At 53.8% G+C, this 17971-nt stretch overlaps 2 protein-coding genes across 2 annotated transcripts; both read left to right on the top strand.

The window, feature by feature from the left end:
* The first annotated feature begins 2070 nt into the window (after window positions 1–2070).
* On the top strand, window positions 2071–8105 carry LOC128330732 (uncharacterized). The gene is made up of 3 exons (XM_053264007.1): window positions 2071–2316; window positions 2662–2719; window positions 6963–8105. Exons 1-3 carry the CDS (start codon window positions 2191–2193, stop codon window positions 7946–7948), a joined length of 1170 nt encoding a protein of 389 aa, XP_053119982.1. The 5' UTR covers window positions 2071–2190; the 3' UTR covers window positions 7949–8105.
* Window positions 8106–13047: 4942 nt separating this feature from the next.
* On the top strand, window positions 13048–17683 carry TMEM102 (transmembrane protein 102). Its single transcript, XM_053259193.1, has 3 exons — window positions 13048–13223; window positions 13836–14070; window positions 15587–17683. Exons 2-3 carry the CDS (start codon window positions 13878–13880, stop codon window positions 16615–16617), a joined length of 1224 nt encoding a protein of 407 aa, XP_053115168.1. The 5' UTR covers window positions 13048–13223; window positions 13836–13877; the 3' UTR covers window positions 16618–17683.
* The last annotated feature ends 288 nt before the right edge of the window (window positions 17684–17971 follow it).

Genomic DNA, 17971 nt, shown 5'->3' with positions numbered 1-17971 from the left:
GCTTGGAGATGCTGCTGCCTGCCAGGGATTGAACCGGGGAACCGTCAGCATGCAAGTCCTATGGGGGACTAGTGCCAGGACATGGAATTCCATGACAGGGAACGCCCACGGAAATGCACAATTTCCTTCCAAATGGCCACGGAATGCCTTGCATGAAATCCCCTGCCTTCCTATGTCCACTTGGAAGGAACCAGTGCATTTCAGTGGCCGTTCCCTACCATCCGTTCTAATACATGCCCGAGGTCACATTCCATGATCCTTGACTTCTTGTAACAAATAATTGCATCTCTCTGAGGGATGTGGCCATTGGGATGGGCGTGGTCAGGGTGGATGTGGCTAGGGGGGCTGCCATGGAAATTGCCCCCCCTCCGCACTTCTGCATTTGCAGCTACATCACTGGGCATCTCACCTTCATGGCACCACTTGGCTACCCCTGAGCAATGTCCAGAGGGATTTAATTTGCAACAGGGGGCCTGGAAGGGGAAACAGGAGCTGGGAGAGAATATATATAATTAGTGGTGTGAAATAAAGTGTGGGAGGGAGAGAGGGGAAAACTGAAAAGATGGTGTTTTCAAAAGAGAGAGAGAGAGAGGTATATATTTATATACCACTTTTCAACAAAAGTGTGTGTGCAACAAAAGCACTTTTCAAAAGGTGCCTCTTTGCTTAGTTTGCAGGGGACAGTGAGCAGAAAAGAAAGTCAGTGCTTAGAAAAAAAGTCTTGCTCAGTTAGGAGAGAGAGAGAGAGAGAGAGAGAGAGAGAGAGAGAGAGAGAGAGAGAGAGAGAGGCATCACCATCATGCAGGGCTTCTCAACCTTGGATCCCCAGATTATGTTGGACTACAACTCCCATCATCCCCTTCAGCCACTGTGACCAAAGCCACCATGGCTGAATTCCAGGAACAGCCTGGCAACCCCCTGCCACAATTCCCCCCCCCGCCCCTCTAACTGAGCAAAGAGGCACCTTTTGAAGTGGTGAGTTTCTTACATTGATCTTTGGGGTGGGCGGGGGAAGCAACTGACCCCTCTCTTGCCCCCAGCACATGCAGCATCCCTCCGGTGGCTGTTGCTGGGGAAGATATGGGTTTTTAAAAAAAAAATTGGGGGGGAGATAAATTTTTTATTGAACCAACAAGCTACCAAAGCATACAGTACGTTGCCAGAGGTTGGAAAACAACAGAGTTCTGAGGTATGTGTAAACCATACTGTAGCCAAAGGAAAAGGGTTGTTGTTTTTTTTTAAGTGATCTTAGATGTGACACCCTTGATCACCTGAAGGTCCATTTCCACAACTTGTCCCATTGCATTTTTGGAGGAGGCACATTTGTCTTTCTGCACATAGCCTTACTGTCTCTTCCAGCAAAAAATCACTGTCTTATCCACGTGCATCTCTTGGTCACGTCTTACCTCCCCATTCCTATGCTGGCACATAGTGTTAATGCCCTATAGGGTTACTAGCCTGATTACAAAGTGGGGGACGCTGAGTGAGAGCAAAGTGAGAGCACCCGTCCCTTTTCCTCGAGGGCTTTTTACCGGGACCCCCAACAGGAGCTCCGTCACTTGAACCAGAAGTCAAGTCTTCCCAAGTCTGTTTGTCCAAATCAGGGCACTCTCTAATCACTCGCTTACTCTCCTCCACACTGTCTTGGCCACCACACACCCCTTTAAGAAGTGCGAGTGGGTTTCCCTGAACGTTGTGCCAAGGGCGCTGGCTTCTGGCTGGCAGGGAATTCTGGGACACCCTTGTTGGTCTTCTGGGAGCCGTGCTTTAGTCGCATGTCGCTGTGCTGTGCTGGGGCCTCCCTTGTGTTTCTTTTTAGATTGTGAGCCCTTTGGGGGCAGCAGGGAGCCACTTTACGTATTTACCTCTTCCCCCCTTTGAGGACTTGCTGGTGGAAAGCAGTATATAAAACTTAGTCATGATCTGAGAGAGAGAGAGAGAGAGAGAGACCCTCTGGCAATGGCTTGCTCATATCCTCCCCGGGCCAAGTCACAATCCCCCCTCCTCTACCTCCCCCTACAGGCTGCCTGGGCAATTGCATCACAAACCCTCTCCCCCTCCCAGGCTCAGGCCACCATACTCCCCACCTCTCCACCTGCTGCCCCCGGGGACAGTTGCCCCTGAGTCACACGGAGGGGAGGGTGGGGATGTCGGGCTCGGCTAGCCGGCTGCTGGCCTGTTGCCTCTCCCATGGGGGAGCCCAACTCCTCTTGCCACCTGTCCCCTGAGGGCTGCTGTCTGGACCTCCAGGAGACCGTCGTCATCCTCGTCGCTCTGATCATCTTGGTGCAGCTGGCCCTCAGGCTGGCCACCGTGGTGAGGTCACAGGAGGGCTGCTGTCGGGCAAGGGCGTGGCGTGCAGCTTCCCAGCTGGGTCAGCAGCCGGATCCAGCATCCAGGCCTGGTTGTGGGGGGGGGGGGCCCTGCTTCCACCAGGGCTGGGTGTGTGTAGACTCGGGGGCTGCTGGAGGGATGGTGGGGAAACAGGAGAGGGTGTCAGATGAAGACTCGGAGGTGGCTTCTTGCTTGGGGCAAGGACTGGCCAGGCCGAAGGCATGGGTGGCAAGACCAACGGACAGCAGCCCCAGTGGGCCAGTGGGGCGAAACTCTAGGGCTGGCCATGGGTATAATAACCACACATCTCCCTCTCCCTCTCTCCAGCTCTGCTATTATGTTTGCTGCCTTCTTGGCTCCTTGGTTGGAATGATCTTTGCTAAAGGTGAGTTGAGGGATGTCTGGAGGTTGTGGCATGATGCTTGTGTGGGCATGTCCAGGGGCAGACAGAAGAACAGCCCTGCTGGGTCAGGCCCAAGGAAGCCCATCCAGTCCAGCCTCCTGTTTCCCACAGTGGCCCACCAGATGCCTCCGGGAAGCCCACAGGCAAGAGCTGAAAGGAGCAGGCCCTCTCTCGGGGGGGGGGGGTGTCGTCATCTCTCTCTGAGGTCATGCCCTCTCCGTCTCTCCTGTTGCTGCTGCCCTGCAACTGGTATGGAGAGGCATCTTGCCGCTGAGGCTGGAGGTGGCCTCTAGCCCCCAGATTAGGGTTAGGGTTAATTACGCACTGTGTGAAAAAGTAATTCCTCTTGTTGGTCCTACATTTCCCAAACTTCAGTTTCATGGGATGGCCCCTGGTTCTAGGGTTGAGAGAGAGGCGGAAAAGTTTGTCTCTGTCCACTCTCTCAGCTCCATGCATAATGCTATTCACCTCAATCATGTCTCCTCGTAGTTGCCTCTTTTCCAAACTAAAGAGCCCCACATGTTATAGCCTTGCCTCCTAAGGAAGGTGCTCCAGGCCCCTGGTCATCTTGGTTGCTCTCTTCTGCACCTTTTCCAGTTCTACAGTGTCCTTCTTAAGTGACCAGATCTGAACACAGTTCTCCAAATGTGGCCGCACCACAGATTTGTATAAGGGCATTATAATATTAATTTTTCCCCAATCTCCTTCCTTATGATCCCTAGCATGAAATTTGCCTTTTTCACAGCTGCCGCACACTGACGACAGTTTCAACGAACTTTCAATGGCCAAACCTGAACTTCTTGTGCGTGTTTGTTTGTTTTTCTGTTTAGCATTCTTATATACCACCCCAAACCCTGGTGGTTTACAATAAAACAACACAGATTAAAACAAAAATCAAAACATTAAAACAATTTAAAACCACGATGAATTCTAGAAGGCTAATTAAAAGTCTGGATGAACAAATCCATCTTTAAAACCCTGTTAAAAGCTGACGGAGATGGGGAGGCTCTTATTTCAGCAGGGAGTGTATTCCGAAGCCTCGGGGCAGCAATGGAGAAGGCCTGTCTCTCAGTAGCCACCAGACAAGACGAGCCGCTCTGGTAGCAACTGCAGACAGACCTCCCCAGATGACTGATCTCTCTATGTAATTCTGGACAACACTCCAGTTTTCCCCACTACGGTTCCTGAGCCTTTAATGTGACAGGCAGAAATTCTTCCAGTGCAGCTTTCTCCAGAATGGTGGCAGATACAGTTCTGGGGAATTCAGCTGTTGGATTTCTTTTGAAGGCACATGAACCCGGGCAGCAAAAGAAGGGAACAGTTCTTTAACTACCTTCTAGAGAAGATGTCACGACCCAACTTGCCTTTTGCTTCAAGTCACTCTGCCCTCATGAAGAGAGCTTTCTGCTTCTTATATGGCAGCATATCTACACAATGCATGCAAAAGATTTCATTCATTCATGTGCCTATTTTCCAGGATGACAGGATATTGTTTTTATGGGTTTTTTGTTATCTTATCTTGAGGCTGTTCCTTCATTTGTTGTCTCACGTGGCTGACTGATATTCTTTTATGCTGCCTTAAGAACCTCCTTCAGTGTTATTTTTCTTTGGCAGTTGCATTTTAAATTTGGGGGATGGAGCCATGGTTCAGTATAGAGCCCCTGCTTTGCACGCAAGAGGTCCTAGATTCATTCCCTGGCAGAATCTCCAGGAGCATCTCCAGATGGGGCTTTTAGCTTGCTTCTCCTCCGGAATGGGGTGGGGTGGGGGGCTATTCACATATCAGCCAGATTTACCCTGAAGTCCCCGCTCCAGACATGATTCAGGCTTTTAATTGCCCGTTAGAGCGTAGCCCGATTTATGTCTGGCATAAAACACACTTTTTGTGTCAGTTTTGGGGGCCAATTCGAACTCACAGTAAAGCCTTGAAGTAAACCCTCTGTAAAGCCTGCTGTCTGGAAATGCTCCGAGTAGGACTGGGAAAGTGTTGGAGTTTCTAATTATTTAGCAAAGCACCCACAAAGGAAGCTCCAGTTACAGAGCAGAGTGCAGAGTTTAGTTGTTGCAGTTGTTGAAAGAGCGTGCATGGAAAGTGTTGTACAATCAAAACTAAATAGGTTTATTGGTGAAGTACATTTTGGATAGGAAAGACTGAGTCCTATCTATCAGCTACATCATGGACAGGTAGGCAGAGAAAGAGAGATGTTTCCATCTACTCTCCAGGAGGAAAGGAAGAGGGCTGACTCAGCACAGGAAGTACCTGAGGAGTCAAGGCAGGGGTCAGAGAGTAGAGGCAAAGCAGGGACCGGTAAGGAGACCCTCACTCGCTGCCCCAATGCCCCTAGTGGTCACTAGGGATAGTTGGTGCAAAAGGCCCATGCCCTGGAACTCCATCTCCATCAGAAAGACCCCGACTGAAACCTTGGAGAGCTGCTGCCAGTCAGAGTAGGCAATAGCTAGAATGGACCAAGGGTCTGACTCAGTATAAGGCAGCTTCCTGTGTTCCTAAATGTGCCTAAGTCATGATTGCTCTGACATGTGTGCTGGTTTGGGAACATTTAAGTTGATAAACAGATTGTACGTTTCCAAATAGATAGATGAGAGTCCTCCCTTCTCCCCTGGTATGTATGTATGTCTGATTTCTAAAGTGCCCTGAATGTCATAGTTGATCGTCTGTGAGTGGGAAACAAGGTCAGGAGTGGGGAGCTTGTACCATGCCCCAGCTGGGTAGGAGGGGACGGAATTTGGGATGGGCATGCTTGCCTACCCAACGAGCGCCCTGCCTCTGGGCCTGTTGTACATTCACAGACCATCAAATATCAGGAGCACACACAGCTCCCGGACTGGGGTCAGAGGGTGCTCATCCAACCCTAGCAGTGACCGGGGCACTATCCAGATTACTCGCTGTTCAGTGGTAGTTTACTTCGGCTTGGCAGGACCGTCTTGAAACCGTAAATAAAGGGTGTTGCACAAAGCCACCAGCAGGGGGAGCAGCCTTTTCTAGCTTGCGCGAAACTCCTACAACGGGAAAATGCAGTTTTGTTTTGTTTTTTACAGCGTTGTAGTATTGTAACTCAAAGATCAAACCTGAAAGAAGGCATCGGGAATGTGAATGGCACCTTGCCAACAGCAAAGGGGCTGCGATGACAGAACACAGGCAGCATGGAAGCACACTTAACGGACCCATAGTGACACTGTTGTAGGGTGTAATCTGGAAAGCGCCCGTGAGAAGAGCCCTTAATGGCCAAAGCTCCTTGCAAAGGGCGCTGGGGCTTGAAGGCATGCTGAATGGGGAAACATTGCCCCCCCCCACCCTGCACTTTCAAAGAGCAGAAATGACCACAAATTCACATGCCTGGAAGCCACGTGGGTTAAGCAAAGGACAGGCATGCAGCGCAGACTGCATGGACCTGACCTTTGAGTTTTGCTGACGGAAGTGGAGGCAGAGTCAAAGAGGGTTTCAGGTAGACAGACTTTGGCTGCACAGCACTGGGGTCCAGGGACTCTGGAGCTGTGCCAAGGCTTCGTAGAAAAGACGAGGCTCCTTCACATGATGACAACCAGGTTCGGAATTTGTGCAAGCCCTGCCCTACTCTGAGAGCTGGACATGTGCGAGGGGGAAAGCAGGGGAGGAGGGGCAGGTAGGGACCGTGGCCTGGGGCAGGCTCCTGCTGGGTCGGAGGGCTGTTCGTCCTACAACAGCTGAGTGCATTTGCTGGCCAGGAGCCCTCTAACCTAGCAAAAGCCTGCCCCACGGCCACTGCCTGCCCCTCCTCCCCTGCTTTCCCCCTCGCACATGATCACAGACTCTTGAACTAGGGTAGGCCAGGTCTCCTACCCTATTCATGACTGTGTGAACAAACCTATGGTGCATTAATTGTCCCCTTTGCTAAGCAGGACCCCCCTGGTTTGCATTTTAAAGGGAGTCTATATGGATGAGCACTGGAAGATGTCCCCCTTAGGGGATTGGGCCAGAGATCTGTAGAAGAGCACCTGCCTGCTTGCATGCAGAAGGTTCCCAGTCCCCTCCCTGGCAGCATCTCCAAGAGAGGGCCGGGAGAGACTCCTGCCTGCAACCTGGGAGAAGCCGCTGCCAGTCTGTGCAGACAATACTGAGCTGGATGGACCGAGGGTCCGACTCGGTAGAAGGCCGCTTTCCCTGTTCCTGTGTTCCGATGATGTTTCAGCCTCAGATGTTCAGGGCTGCTTCGCTTTCTCTCCTCAGAGGACACCAAGCTGAAGGCTGCCGCCCCCAAGGTGAAGAAAGCCCAGACCCGGAAGCTGTCGGCCCAGTGGTCGGAGCAGGAGATCCCCCGCCGCCGGCAGCGATCCGAAAGCAGCTCCCCGCAACGCCGCTGCCTCCACTGCACCCTCGAACCGGTCCGAGTCACCATGAACCTGCAGAACGAGACCTCCCCCTTCGGAGAACAGCCCCGGTTTGGGCGCCGCCTCTACCCGGATTACCCGCCATTGCCCTCGCCCCGTTACTTCAACTGCGAGTGTGAGGCCCGGCCCCGACTACGCACCGCCTCGGCCCCCTCGGCGTATGCCGTCACCCGTTACCGGGATGTCGGCTGCGGCTCCTCCGAACCCATCCTGAGTGCCAACGGCAGCGCCCCAGCCCCCCAGACCAACGCGCTCGTGGGGCCGGTGCCTGACCCCTTCCCACGGCCGCCGGTGGGAGAAACCCCGTATCATGCCGCGGGAGCCGCCGAGCAGGCTGAGTACCCGAGAGTCCCCCAGCGCTCCCACCGGCCTGCCAAGGTCTATATCTACCCAGTGCACCCGCAAACCCCTCCAGGGAGCCGGTCGGCCAGTCCAGAAAGGCTCCACCGGCGCCGGCGGGCCTTGACGAGCAGCCAGGAAGAGCAGCCCCGTGACCGCAGTTCCCGAGAGCGGCATCGGCGAGCACGGGAGCCTGAGCCCCACCAGGGGATCCCAAGCCTGTCCCGCTTGCAGACCCTGAGCAACACCGTGGGTGGCCCCAGCGGCCCCGGAATGGGCAGCCACAACATGGGCGGCCCCGGAATGGGCAGCCACAACGTGGGCGGCCCCGGAATGGGCAGCCACAACATGAGCGTCCCCGGAATGGGCAGCCACAACGTGGGCCCAAAGTTGTCGCCCCTGGAGCCCTCCCCTGGGAAAAAGCGGTACTTGTGGTCCGACCAGATCACGAGCACACCGGACTGGGTGTTCCGCCCAGCGAAATAGTTCCAGGCCGCCCGGCAGGGAAGTGAGCAGGACAGGAGGAGGAGGAGGAACAGCAAGAGGGGGAAACCAAGCCCCGGGAAGCCCTGACTTGACTCCTCACCACTGGGTTGGAAAACAAGAAATAAACACAGTTCCATCAGAGATTGTGGCTTGCTCCTGAGATCTGTCTTTGCGCTGCAGTTCCCCGGCCCATGGAGAACCCAGAGAGCCAGACCCTCAGGCTGCTGCCAGCTCTCTTGACCAGGGCTGCTTCTGCGCTCTCCATAGCTACCTGATGCACAGAACCGTAACAGGTGACTTTTCGTTCCCGGAAACAAAAGGGATATGGAGAGCCCCAGGTGCTAAATGTCTAGCTCACAATGTTTTTAAAAGCAGAGAGCATAAGAAACCCAAATGAGAGGAAAGTTGGTCTTGCAGTAATAAGCATGAGTTGTCGTTGTCCCCCTTTGCTAAGCAGGCTCCACCCTGGTTTGCATTTGGATGGGTGGCCACATGTGAGCACTGCCTGCTGTCAGCTATTCCCCTTCGCAGAATAGCGCATAGCTCAGTGTGGGCCCCTGCATTGCACACAGAGGTTCCCAGCTTCATTCCTAGCGGCATCTCCAAGTAGGGCTGGGAGAGACCTGTTGAAGGAAAACTCCACTGCCCCCTTTCACACAGTTGTGTTGCCTCCACCACTGCCACTGGCCCTCCCTGCCCACCCACAGCAGAAAGCCGTGGCTGCTGCGGACGCCCAATCCCAGGAGGGTCCTGCTTCAGTGGCCCGTGCAAAGTCATGGGATGCCGCTTCTGGCCAGCGTCCAACATTGTCCGCCGCCCCTGCAGTGCTCGGCCAAGAAAGCTAAAGGGAAGAAGAGCAGTTAACAGGCCCGCCATTAAAGAACGTTTCCCTGGCAGCTTTGTGTAAGGCCCTAGCTCTGGCCCTAGCTGCTGTCTACAGGCCACAGAGGACAGGAATTCAGGGTACAGTTCCATGAGATCTCCACCCAGTTAATTAGGCCGCTGCCTACCACCCCAGACTTCTCTCCAGGACGTTCCCTCTGACTTGACTCCCTGCAGAGGAACGGGACACTATTCTCCGCAACGGCCACTAGGCGACACCAGCACCTGCCATATTGCAAACAACCAGGACACTGAAAGGCAGGATGTCCAACCCTTTCCGACGACAACAGGGCGGCCGCCATCTTCCAACTCAACAGTTTGCAGAACCTGCAGGTCGGGGAAGGGGTTTGGGGTAACAGCTGCAACAAGGAGACTTGTGTCTGCTGCTTTGCTTACAGTCGACCAATCTGGTCCCTTGGTATTGTGTGAAAGAGGGGAAAGAGGGGGAAGGGGAAATACCTCTGTTAGTGGATACAGGTGCAACCCGGTCCCCCTGGCCCATGGAGGACGTGGCAGCCCTGGCTCCATCTGGACAGGCTGCAAACGCTGGGGGAATGGGTGGCGTCGTGATACCCCATCCAGCTTCACACCCCACTTCCGCACAAGTGGGCAGGTCCCCTTACTGGTGGTCATGCTTTTTGCTTCAGTGACACCACTCTTGCAAACCTATTGGGAAGGGACCTGCCATGCACATTAAGAGCTGCCCTTGATGGCACTCCAGATGGAGTGCTTGGGGCTAGTCCCACTGATTCGGCCCCACAGCTCATCCTGGCATTAGCAACGGAGAAGCGCCTTGCTAAACAGCTCCCGGGGTGGCCAACCGGAGGCGCTGCAATGCCTACCAGCCTCTTTGTGGGCTTTCACACCCCTATGAGGTGGGGAAGCTGCCACGTCTGTGAAGACTGCGGTCCAACCTGGCCAACCCATCCTATTCATTTTTGGAGACCCACTCCCGGCTGAAGTGAGGGGGGATTCCAGCTGGCCATTGATTCCCTTTTTGCATTTATATTTTTCTTAGTTTTCTATATACCAATGTGACTTCCAGTTCGTCTTTCAACATAGTTATACTGTAACATCTATATTTGCTCTCATATAAATATTTTCTTCATATTTTACCATAATGATCCTTTAGTTTCATTACTCAACCAAATTCCCCAACTGTTATTTTTACATTTCAAGCCCCGTTGATAAATCCAAATTTACATTGTTTTTCATGTACTACAAAGAGGGTTTCCAGTCTATTAGAAAACTTCCTGAATGGCCATCTCTTACTAAAACAGAAAATTTAGAAATTTCTGTTTTCTTTCGGGATTTCTTCATTAATTATGCCCCACAGAAAGGATTCAAGTCTCTTGTGACATACATTTGAGAATCTTTTTAAATTCATCATAAGTCATATCCTAAGGCCTCTTTACTTCTCTGCAGGACTGCCATATGTGTTAAAAGGACCCCTCGCTTTCCATTGATTCCCTTGTGGATGGGTCCTGCCTCAGAAATCAGGCAGGCAGGCAGGCAGTGTCCCGGTTAGGCTGCGGTTAGGCTGCTGTCACTGCGTTTGCTGATCTGGAAGCCTTTGCTCTCCCAGCCCTTTCTAGCACACAACCAGCTGAGCTGGACGCGCACCTGCGCCCCGGTCTCTGGAACCAGAGTCACAATGCACACGGATTCAAGGTATGCTTGGGGGGGTTGCTGCTTTCTCGGGGTGCTTTGGAGGGAACGGGGTTTTCTTCCTCTCTCGTGCACAGCTAGTCGCTGCTGCACTCCTGGAAGCGATACTGCTCCCTTCTGCACTTGCTGTTGTACACTGTCGTGCTCACACCTCCTCTAATGCTCCTGTTGCGAAAGGAAACTGGCGTGCAGACCAAGCAGCTAGGTCTGCAGCCCTTAAGGGCCCTCCAGCCCAAGTAATATTATTTATTTATTTTTATTTATTTATTACATTTATAAACCGCCCCATCCAGAGGCTCTGGGCAGTGTACAACTACTTTTAAAAAGACATAAAAACCCACAATTCAAAACACAGTGCTAAAAACAATAGGAGAGGAGAGCTGGTCTTGTGGTAGCAAACATGACTTGTCCCCTTAGCTAGGCAGGGTCTGCCCTGGTTGCATATGAAAGGCAGACTAGAACTGTGTGCACTGTAAGAAATTCCCCTCAGGGGATGGAGCCGCTCTGGGGAGAGCAGAAGGTTCCAAGTTCCCAAGAAAGGGCTGAGAGAGACTCCTGCCTGCAACCTTGGAGAAGCTGCTGCCAGTCTGTGTAGACAATACTGAACTAGATAGACCAAGGGTCTGACTCAGCAGATGGCAGTTTCCTAGGTTCCTATGTACGTGCAAAGGCTGCTCAGCTGCTAGAGCTCCCCTCTCCTTCTGAACTCTCCTCCCTACAGTGGGCCACTTCCCTGGGGGGACACCCCCTTGGGAGCACGCTGGCTGCACTTCTGCCCCAGATGGCACCTGGGACCCTCCGGATTGCCATTCTGTGGCTCCGCGTGCCCTAGCTGAGCATTTGGTTCATATGGCTCACAAGCCTCCCAGCACCGAGGCCTGTCATTCTCTGCAACCAGGTGACTGGGTCCTAGTGAAGGCGTTTAGACGCAGGAACTGCCTGGCACTCCGTTGGGCTGGTCCTGTTCAAGTGCTGCTGACCACCCAAACGGCCGTCAAGGGAAAAGGAAAGGCTACCGGGATTCATGCTTCCCACTGCAGAAAGGTTCCAGCGCCAGCAGCTGATCCAGAAAAACCGGAAGAATAAGGACTGGTGACCATGTGGCCAGACCCACCGTCAGCATGAAGGTTCCCCCAACAGCTCTAGGACTGTTTAGTTTTATGCTTTGCATCTCCACAGTATACAGAGACAATATTGTGGTGAGATTCTCCTACAAGGTGGCACGGGCATTCAATAAGGCCGGCTGCCGGGTCTGTCGTCACATGCCCACCCACGCTAAAGGTGGGCTGTCCATGATCCCCATTCTTCTAAATGCCACGTAACTCTCTGATTAGGATTGTGCCACTTGGGGGAAGAGGAGGAACCTCACTTGGGCTGATACTGTAGACAGGCAGCGATCCACTCCTTGTGCCCAGGGAGGGAGAGTTCTGTTTCCAGTGCAATGGCACTGGTCCACAACTGGGAAACAGCTCATGCCAAGTTACTTCCATGAAAAATGGGGCTACCATAAACAGTTCCTATATTTTTATTTATTATTATTTACATTTTATATCCTGCTCTTCCTCCAAGGAGCCGAGTGACAGTGGCGGGGGGCAGGTGGAGAAAACGGTGGCAGCAGCAGCAGGTGGGTAAAGAAAATGGTGGGGGCAGGCAGGGGAAGAAAGCGGCATCGGCGGCAGGCGGGGTGGGAAAGAAATTGGCATTGGCGGCGGTGGGTGGGCAGGCAGGGGGAACTAGAGGTGCAGCTGCTCTGTGCCCGGCCCAGCCAGTATTTATTATTATTATTATTATTATTATTATTATTATTATTATTATTATTAAGATTATGCACACACCTATCAATCATAAACATTTACTGTAGAAGATTTATACTCAAGAAACAGCTCTCAAAGCAGTTTACAAAGCAAAGGAAATGAGATGGTCTCCTCCTCCTGTCCCCAAAGGGCTGGAAACAATCAAAAAAGAAGCCCAAGGCAGACTCCTCCAGGACCAGCAACAAGGTGCTACTTGCCCTGGGAGGAGGAGCAGCAGAGGGGAAGCTAATTTCAAAACCCCCAAGAACCTTGCCGTGTGGGGCGGGGTGCATGTACTCCAAGGAAATGCGTCCTCTAAGCAAACTGAGCCTTTCTTTGCAAAGGCTCTCTTGCATGGATTGCCGTTCTCGAGAACCACCAAGCTATCCCGGGCACAAGCTCCCCGCAAAGGCTGCATTTCTCTGCGCTGAAGGGAATTGAGTGAAACTCCCTACTTCCCAGACACCTTTGAGAGCTTGTCCGGAAGAAGCTCAGCCCAAGACTACACTTCCCAAGATGCTTTGAGGCACACCTGGAGAAGGAGCCGTACAAAGACTACATTTCCCAGGGTGCTTTGGGAACCCCTGCTGGGGAAAAATTTGCATTAAGATTATACTCCCAGAATACTTTGGGACATGCCTGGGGAGGAACCAGCTGGGACCACATTTCCCAGCATGCTTTGAGGCACACCTGGAGAGGAGGCACTACAGTTCCCAGCATGCTTTGGGACACGCCTGGGTAAAGACTACAAAGACTACATTTCCCAAGATTCCCCGGGAAACAGATTCTTTGGCTGGGTGTGGCATCTGGCCAGGTAGCAGCAGCAGCAGCAGGTGTACGGGATGGACTCCCACGCTGCGGAAGGAAATCCGGATTAAGGGAAAGGGGCCCCGAGTCCCTGGAGCTGATGTTTGGCTCTTCCTAGCAAGCAGGTAGAGAGGAGGAGGAGGAGGAGGGTGGGAAGAAACAGAACGAAGCAGGAATAGAGGAGGAGGAAAAGGTGTAAGAGGAGGCAGGAAGTGGGCTGGCTGCTGGCTCCCGTTTCTGCCCCAGGATCGAGAAACCTCTTCATGTTTTGCCCCCTGCTCTCTCCACCCTTCTTGTCTCTTTGTTGGCTTCTCCCTTTGCTAAGCAGGATCCACCCTGGTTTCCATTTGGGTGGGTGACTGCACTCAAGTGCTGTAAGATATTCCCCAGAGGGGATGCGGCCATCGCTCAGTGGAAGGGTATCTGCTTGCATGCAGAAGCTCCCAGGTTCAATCCCTGGCAGCATCTCCAGGTAGGGCTGGGAGAGACCCCTCCTGCCTGAAGCCTTGGAGAGCTGCTGCCAGTCAGGGTAGGCAGTCTCGGTGGACCAAGGGTCTGACTCAGTGCAAGGCAGCTTCCTGTGCCCCTTCCTTAGCTGTGTGAGCAAAGCCCCTCTCTCTGGAATCCGCCACAACCCCAGTTCTAATGCCCAAGACATTTTATCAGGAGATGTGTGGGGTGGAAGGGGTCGCTTATGATCCTAAGATCTCTCCCTCCCTGCTCCTTCTCCCATTAAGCTTCCCTGCACCCCCTGTGAAAGGAGGACTGTGCTGGTGGGCATGGCATCCCACTCTGGGGAACACCCCCCACCCAAACCAGCTCCGGCCAAACCCCTCACAGACCTGGACTTCCGCTCTGGAGCACGGATCGAGGAGCTCAACCAACTCATCCAAGAATACGAAGCCAGGAACCCAAGCGTCCGGGACCTCTCAAAACTGCACCAGGCAAAAGATGCCATTTTCTCCCTGCTGGGTGAGTCGGGGGGGGGGGGGCAAGAAACAAGAGCCCCTCCCATCCTCTCAAAACCACTCCTTCCTCCTGCCCCAAGGCTCTTCATACTTTTGTTAGGTTTCCAGCCATTAGCAATGATAGCCTAGACATCCACAGTTGAGTGTGCAGAACTTACTGCCACAAGATGTGGCGATTGCAAGATGTGGCGATTAGGTGACTTTAAAAGGGGATGAGACAAAAGCACGAAGGAGGAAAGGAGAGCTAGTCTTGTGGAAGCAAGCATGACTTGTCCCCTTAGCTAAGCAGGGTCTGCCCTGGTTGCATATTTATGGGAGACTTGATGTGTGAGCACTGCAAGATATTCCCCTCAGGGGATGAAGCCACTGCATCTCCAAGAGAGGGCTGAGAGAGATTCCTGCCTGCAGCCTTGGAGAAGCCGCTGCCAGTCTGTGCAGACAATACTGAGCTAGATGGACCAAGGGTCTGACTCAGTATATGGCAGCTTCCTATGTTCCTATGAGAAGGAGAGAGATCTCTGTATGGAGCCTCTGTTTTCAGAGGGAGTCCACCTGCAAATTCTAGACACTGAAGGGCAGTAGCAGGAAGTGGGGCGGCCACTTGCCTTCGTGATCCAAAAACCGCCCTACCCAGTTTGGGCTTGACAGATTACCATGCCCACAAAACGCGAAACAGGAGCACTCCTACCTTGCGTCCAAAACTGGATGCGACCAGTGTCCCCTCTAACGGGGATTCCCAGATGCTGTGGACTACAACTCCCATCATCCCTAGCCAAAGGCCATTGCAGCTGGGGATGCTGGGAGTTGTAGTCCAACAACAGTGGTGGTGGGGTGGCCAGGAACAGCGGGCAGGTAAGTCGATGCCCGGGCAGTGAAGGGTGGGATGCCCACACTCGCCACCTCATCACCTGGGCAGAGGCTCACCTCGCTTCTGGTGAGGCAGTCCTGGACATTGCAGTCCGGCAGCTTCTGGGGCCCCAGAGCTGAGGACCCCTGGAGTTGGAGCTGGATGGACCCATGGAAGTCAGCTTATGAAAGCTTCTGTGGGCTTTCATAAGTGCCACGTGTGCTCCTAGCGATGGAGCTGGAAGCCCCACGCTTGACATCCTCCTGGTCAGGTGAGTCTTCCCCACCTCCCTCCACAAAACCTTGGTCCTCTCTGGCTTGCAGAGCAGACTGGTCCCCATCTGGCCTGTGACCAATTCCCTGCACCATTTCAGCACTGCTGCTGCTCGGTCTGGAGGTGACGAAACGGAGAACCGGAGCTGGGAGTGTCGCCTCGCACCGAATCTCTGGATGACCTTCTTCAGCAGTTCCAGGCACATGTCGAGAAGCGTGTGGGGCAGGATAGAGCCCTGTGCGACCCCACAGCATGGAGTTAAGGTTCACTTGGGGGACAAACCACCCCTCAGTGCCACTTTGCAGCCCCACGCCCCAGCTTTGAACAAAACGTGGGTGATGCTCACCTAGTGTGGTTCCCCAACCTCCTCCGTCCCCTCACGATCTTTCTCTCTCCTCAGGTCAGGTCCAGAAATCTGACGGGAAGCTTCCCCTGGTCAACCGATACCTGATTCTCTCTGGTGGCGCCCAGCAGGGCACGGTCAGCCTGGACCCAGGGACCCTGCGCCCCCTTTCCCTCGGAGGCGACTACGACGTGGACTTCACCCTCCTGGTGCCCATTCTGGATGCCGCCGGAGTCCCCGTCACCTTGGACATGAAGCAGAGCCTCCCGGGGCACACCCACTTCAGCCTGCGGCCCTTCGATGCTGAGACGGTCCACCGCTGGGCAGACTGCTGCTCGGGCGACGAGGCCTTCCTGTCCGCCCAGCTGGTCTCCGACTGGTTTTTCCGCTGCGTGGCCACCGCAGCCAAAGACGTGAGGGTGGAGCACCGCGGCTCCGTCGCTTCGGTGGTGGTCTCCGCCGGACCCTACCGAGTCCTCTACGACATTGTCCCGGTGGTGGCCCTGAAGGGCTGGCCGGAGGTCGGAGAGCCGTGGCTGGGTCAGGCTCACTTCTGGGATGGCAAACTGAAGGACGAGGAAGTGGCCAGTGGCTTCTACCTCGCGCCTTCCCTCTCCGGGGCCGACTGGCGCCTGGCGTTCTCGGCTAGCGAGCTTCACCTCAGGAAGATCCTCCCCCTCCCTCTGGTCCATGCTTTCCAAGCAGCCATGGCAGTCCTCTGCGCTGGCCTCTCCGGGGGCCTGGGGCCTTACCACCTCTTCACCTTGGCGCTGTGGTCCTGCGAACGGCTGCCTGCCAGCTACCTCGGCCGGGAGGAGAACGCTGCCCACGCTCTGCTGGGTCTTCTGGACGACCTCTCCGCCAGCTTGGCCCACAGGCACCTGCCCAACTACTTCCTGCCCCAGTGGAACATTCTGGAAGGCCTTTCCCAGCGAGCCATGGCACACCTGGCCCAGGAGGTGGCCAGGGTGAGAGCCGACCCTTCCAGGCACCTCCGCCGTGCCGTGGAAGGGGCCAAAGAAGCCAAGAGATTAGCCAAGGCCTTCCGGAACCAGAGTCCAGCCCCCACGGTCTCTCAAACCCTTTGAAGGAATGGATTTTGGTGAGCAGCAGATGTGGGCAGACCTACCTCCGGTTCTTCATGCAACTGGCACGGGGAAAGCGGTACGGTTCCAGGAATCTCTTCTCAGTGCCTTTCGCAGAAGTACAATTGAATGGCTGGAACTCGGATTCTTGAAATCTTTCTCCGCTTCCTCAAATTTATGGATCCCGGCAGCTGGTAGGAGGAAGATCCTGAACCGGTTCCTGTGTTTTCTCATGAGGCAGGGAGCTCTAATGGATTAGGAGAAATAGGGCTGAGAAGTGAGTGTTGGGGGTGGGGGAAAGAGATCGGAAGAGCTGTGACCCAGGAGTCAGAAAGCCAAGATTCCTGGGTGTTCTCCCCACAACCTTAAATTAAATATGTGTAGAAACTTCTGGATGTGCCTTAGGTCTGTGCTTTCAGTCTGTTGTCCTCTGATAGAGAGTCTGGCCAAAGAAGTAACCCAAAAGTCCATGTGGCACCTATGAGGTTGTCCAAAGCAGAGCCTCTCTTCACCCTAGCAACAGTCTGGCATTTTTAGGGAGAGGTCCAGCCTTTGGGTGGGGTGCCCCAACCTCTACCAAAGCAATGAGGAATTACCTTGAACAACCAAAGTCCAGGTTTTTGGGGTTAGGCTGCTATAAAGCCTCAGGGGGAAGAATGAATATTAGGAATCCCTAACCTTAGGTCCCCAGATGTTGTTGGACAACAACTCCCATTATCCCCAGCCACAGTGGTGGGAAACAGTCCAGTAACATCTGGGGACCAAAAGTGGGGAACCCCTATATTAGGGTATCGCTGCAATAGTTACACTTTATGAGCCAAAGATAGCCTTGCTCCAAACTGTGACTTGCTACATCGGCAGTGAAACGTGGGTTTATGGTTCTTCCTTGAAATGACTTTTGGTGTCAGCTCTAAAAAAGAAAACGCAAACAAAACAAGTCAGGTCTATTTTTGTGCAATGGGATTTGCGGGGAAAGTGTTCTGTAGACTCTGGGATGCAGTGTGTTTCCTTCGAAGTGGCAACCTTGGTCTGTAAGGCCTCTGTGAATAAAGATTGACATGCAAAGCAATATTTCTAACTCTTGTCTGTTGGTGGGAAGAGGCTGGCTGCAGTGTCACCTCTAACAGGGATTCCCAGATGTTGTCGACTACAACTCCCAGCATCCCCAGCTGCAACTGGGGCTTCTGGGAGTTGTAGTCAACAACATCTGGGGAGAGGAGGTGCTGGATGAGGGGCAGAGGCGGCTGGGGTAGAAAGGGCAGGGTGCCCAAGGAGGCTGCGGCCAGGAGGCCTGAGTTGGGGGGCGGGGGCGGCATAGCAGTGGGCAGGGGGTCCCCGGTTCAGTCCCGGGAAGCCT

This window comes from Hemicordylus capensis, chromosome 6 (assembly GCF_027244095.1).
Source record: "Hemicordylus capensis ecotype Gifberg chromosome 6, rHemCap1.1.pri, whole genome shotgun sequence".
Lineage (NCBI taxonomy): Eukaryota > Metazoa > Chordata > Lepidosauria > Squamata > Cordylidae > Hemicordylus > Hemicordylus capensis.
Note: the sequence above shows the minus strand (reverse complement) of the source record. Positions and strands in the feature narration are given on the sequence as shown.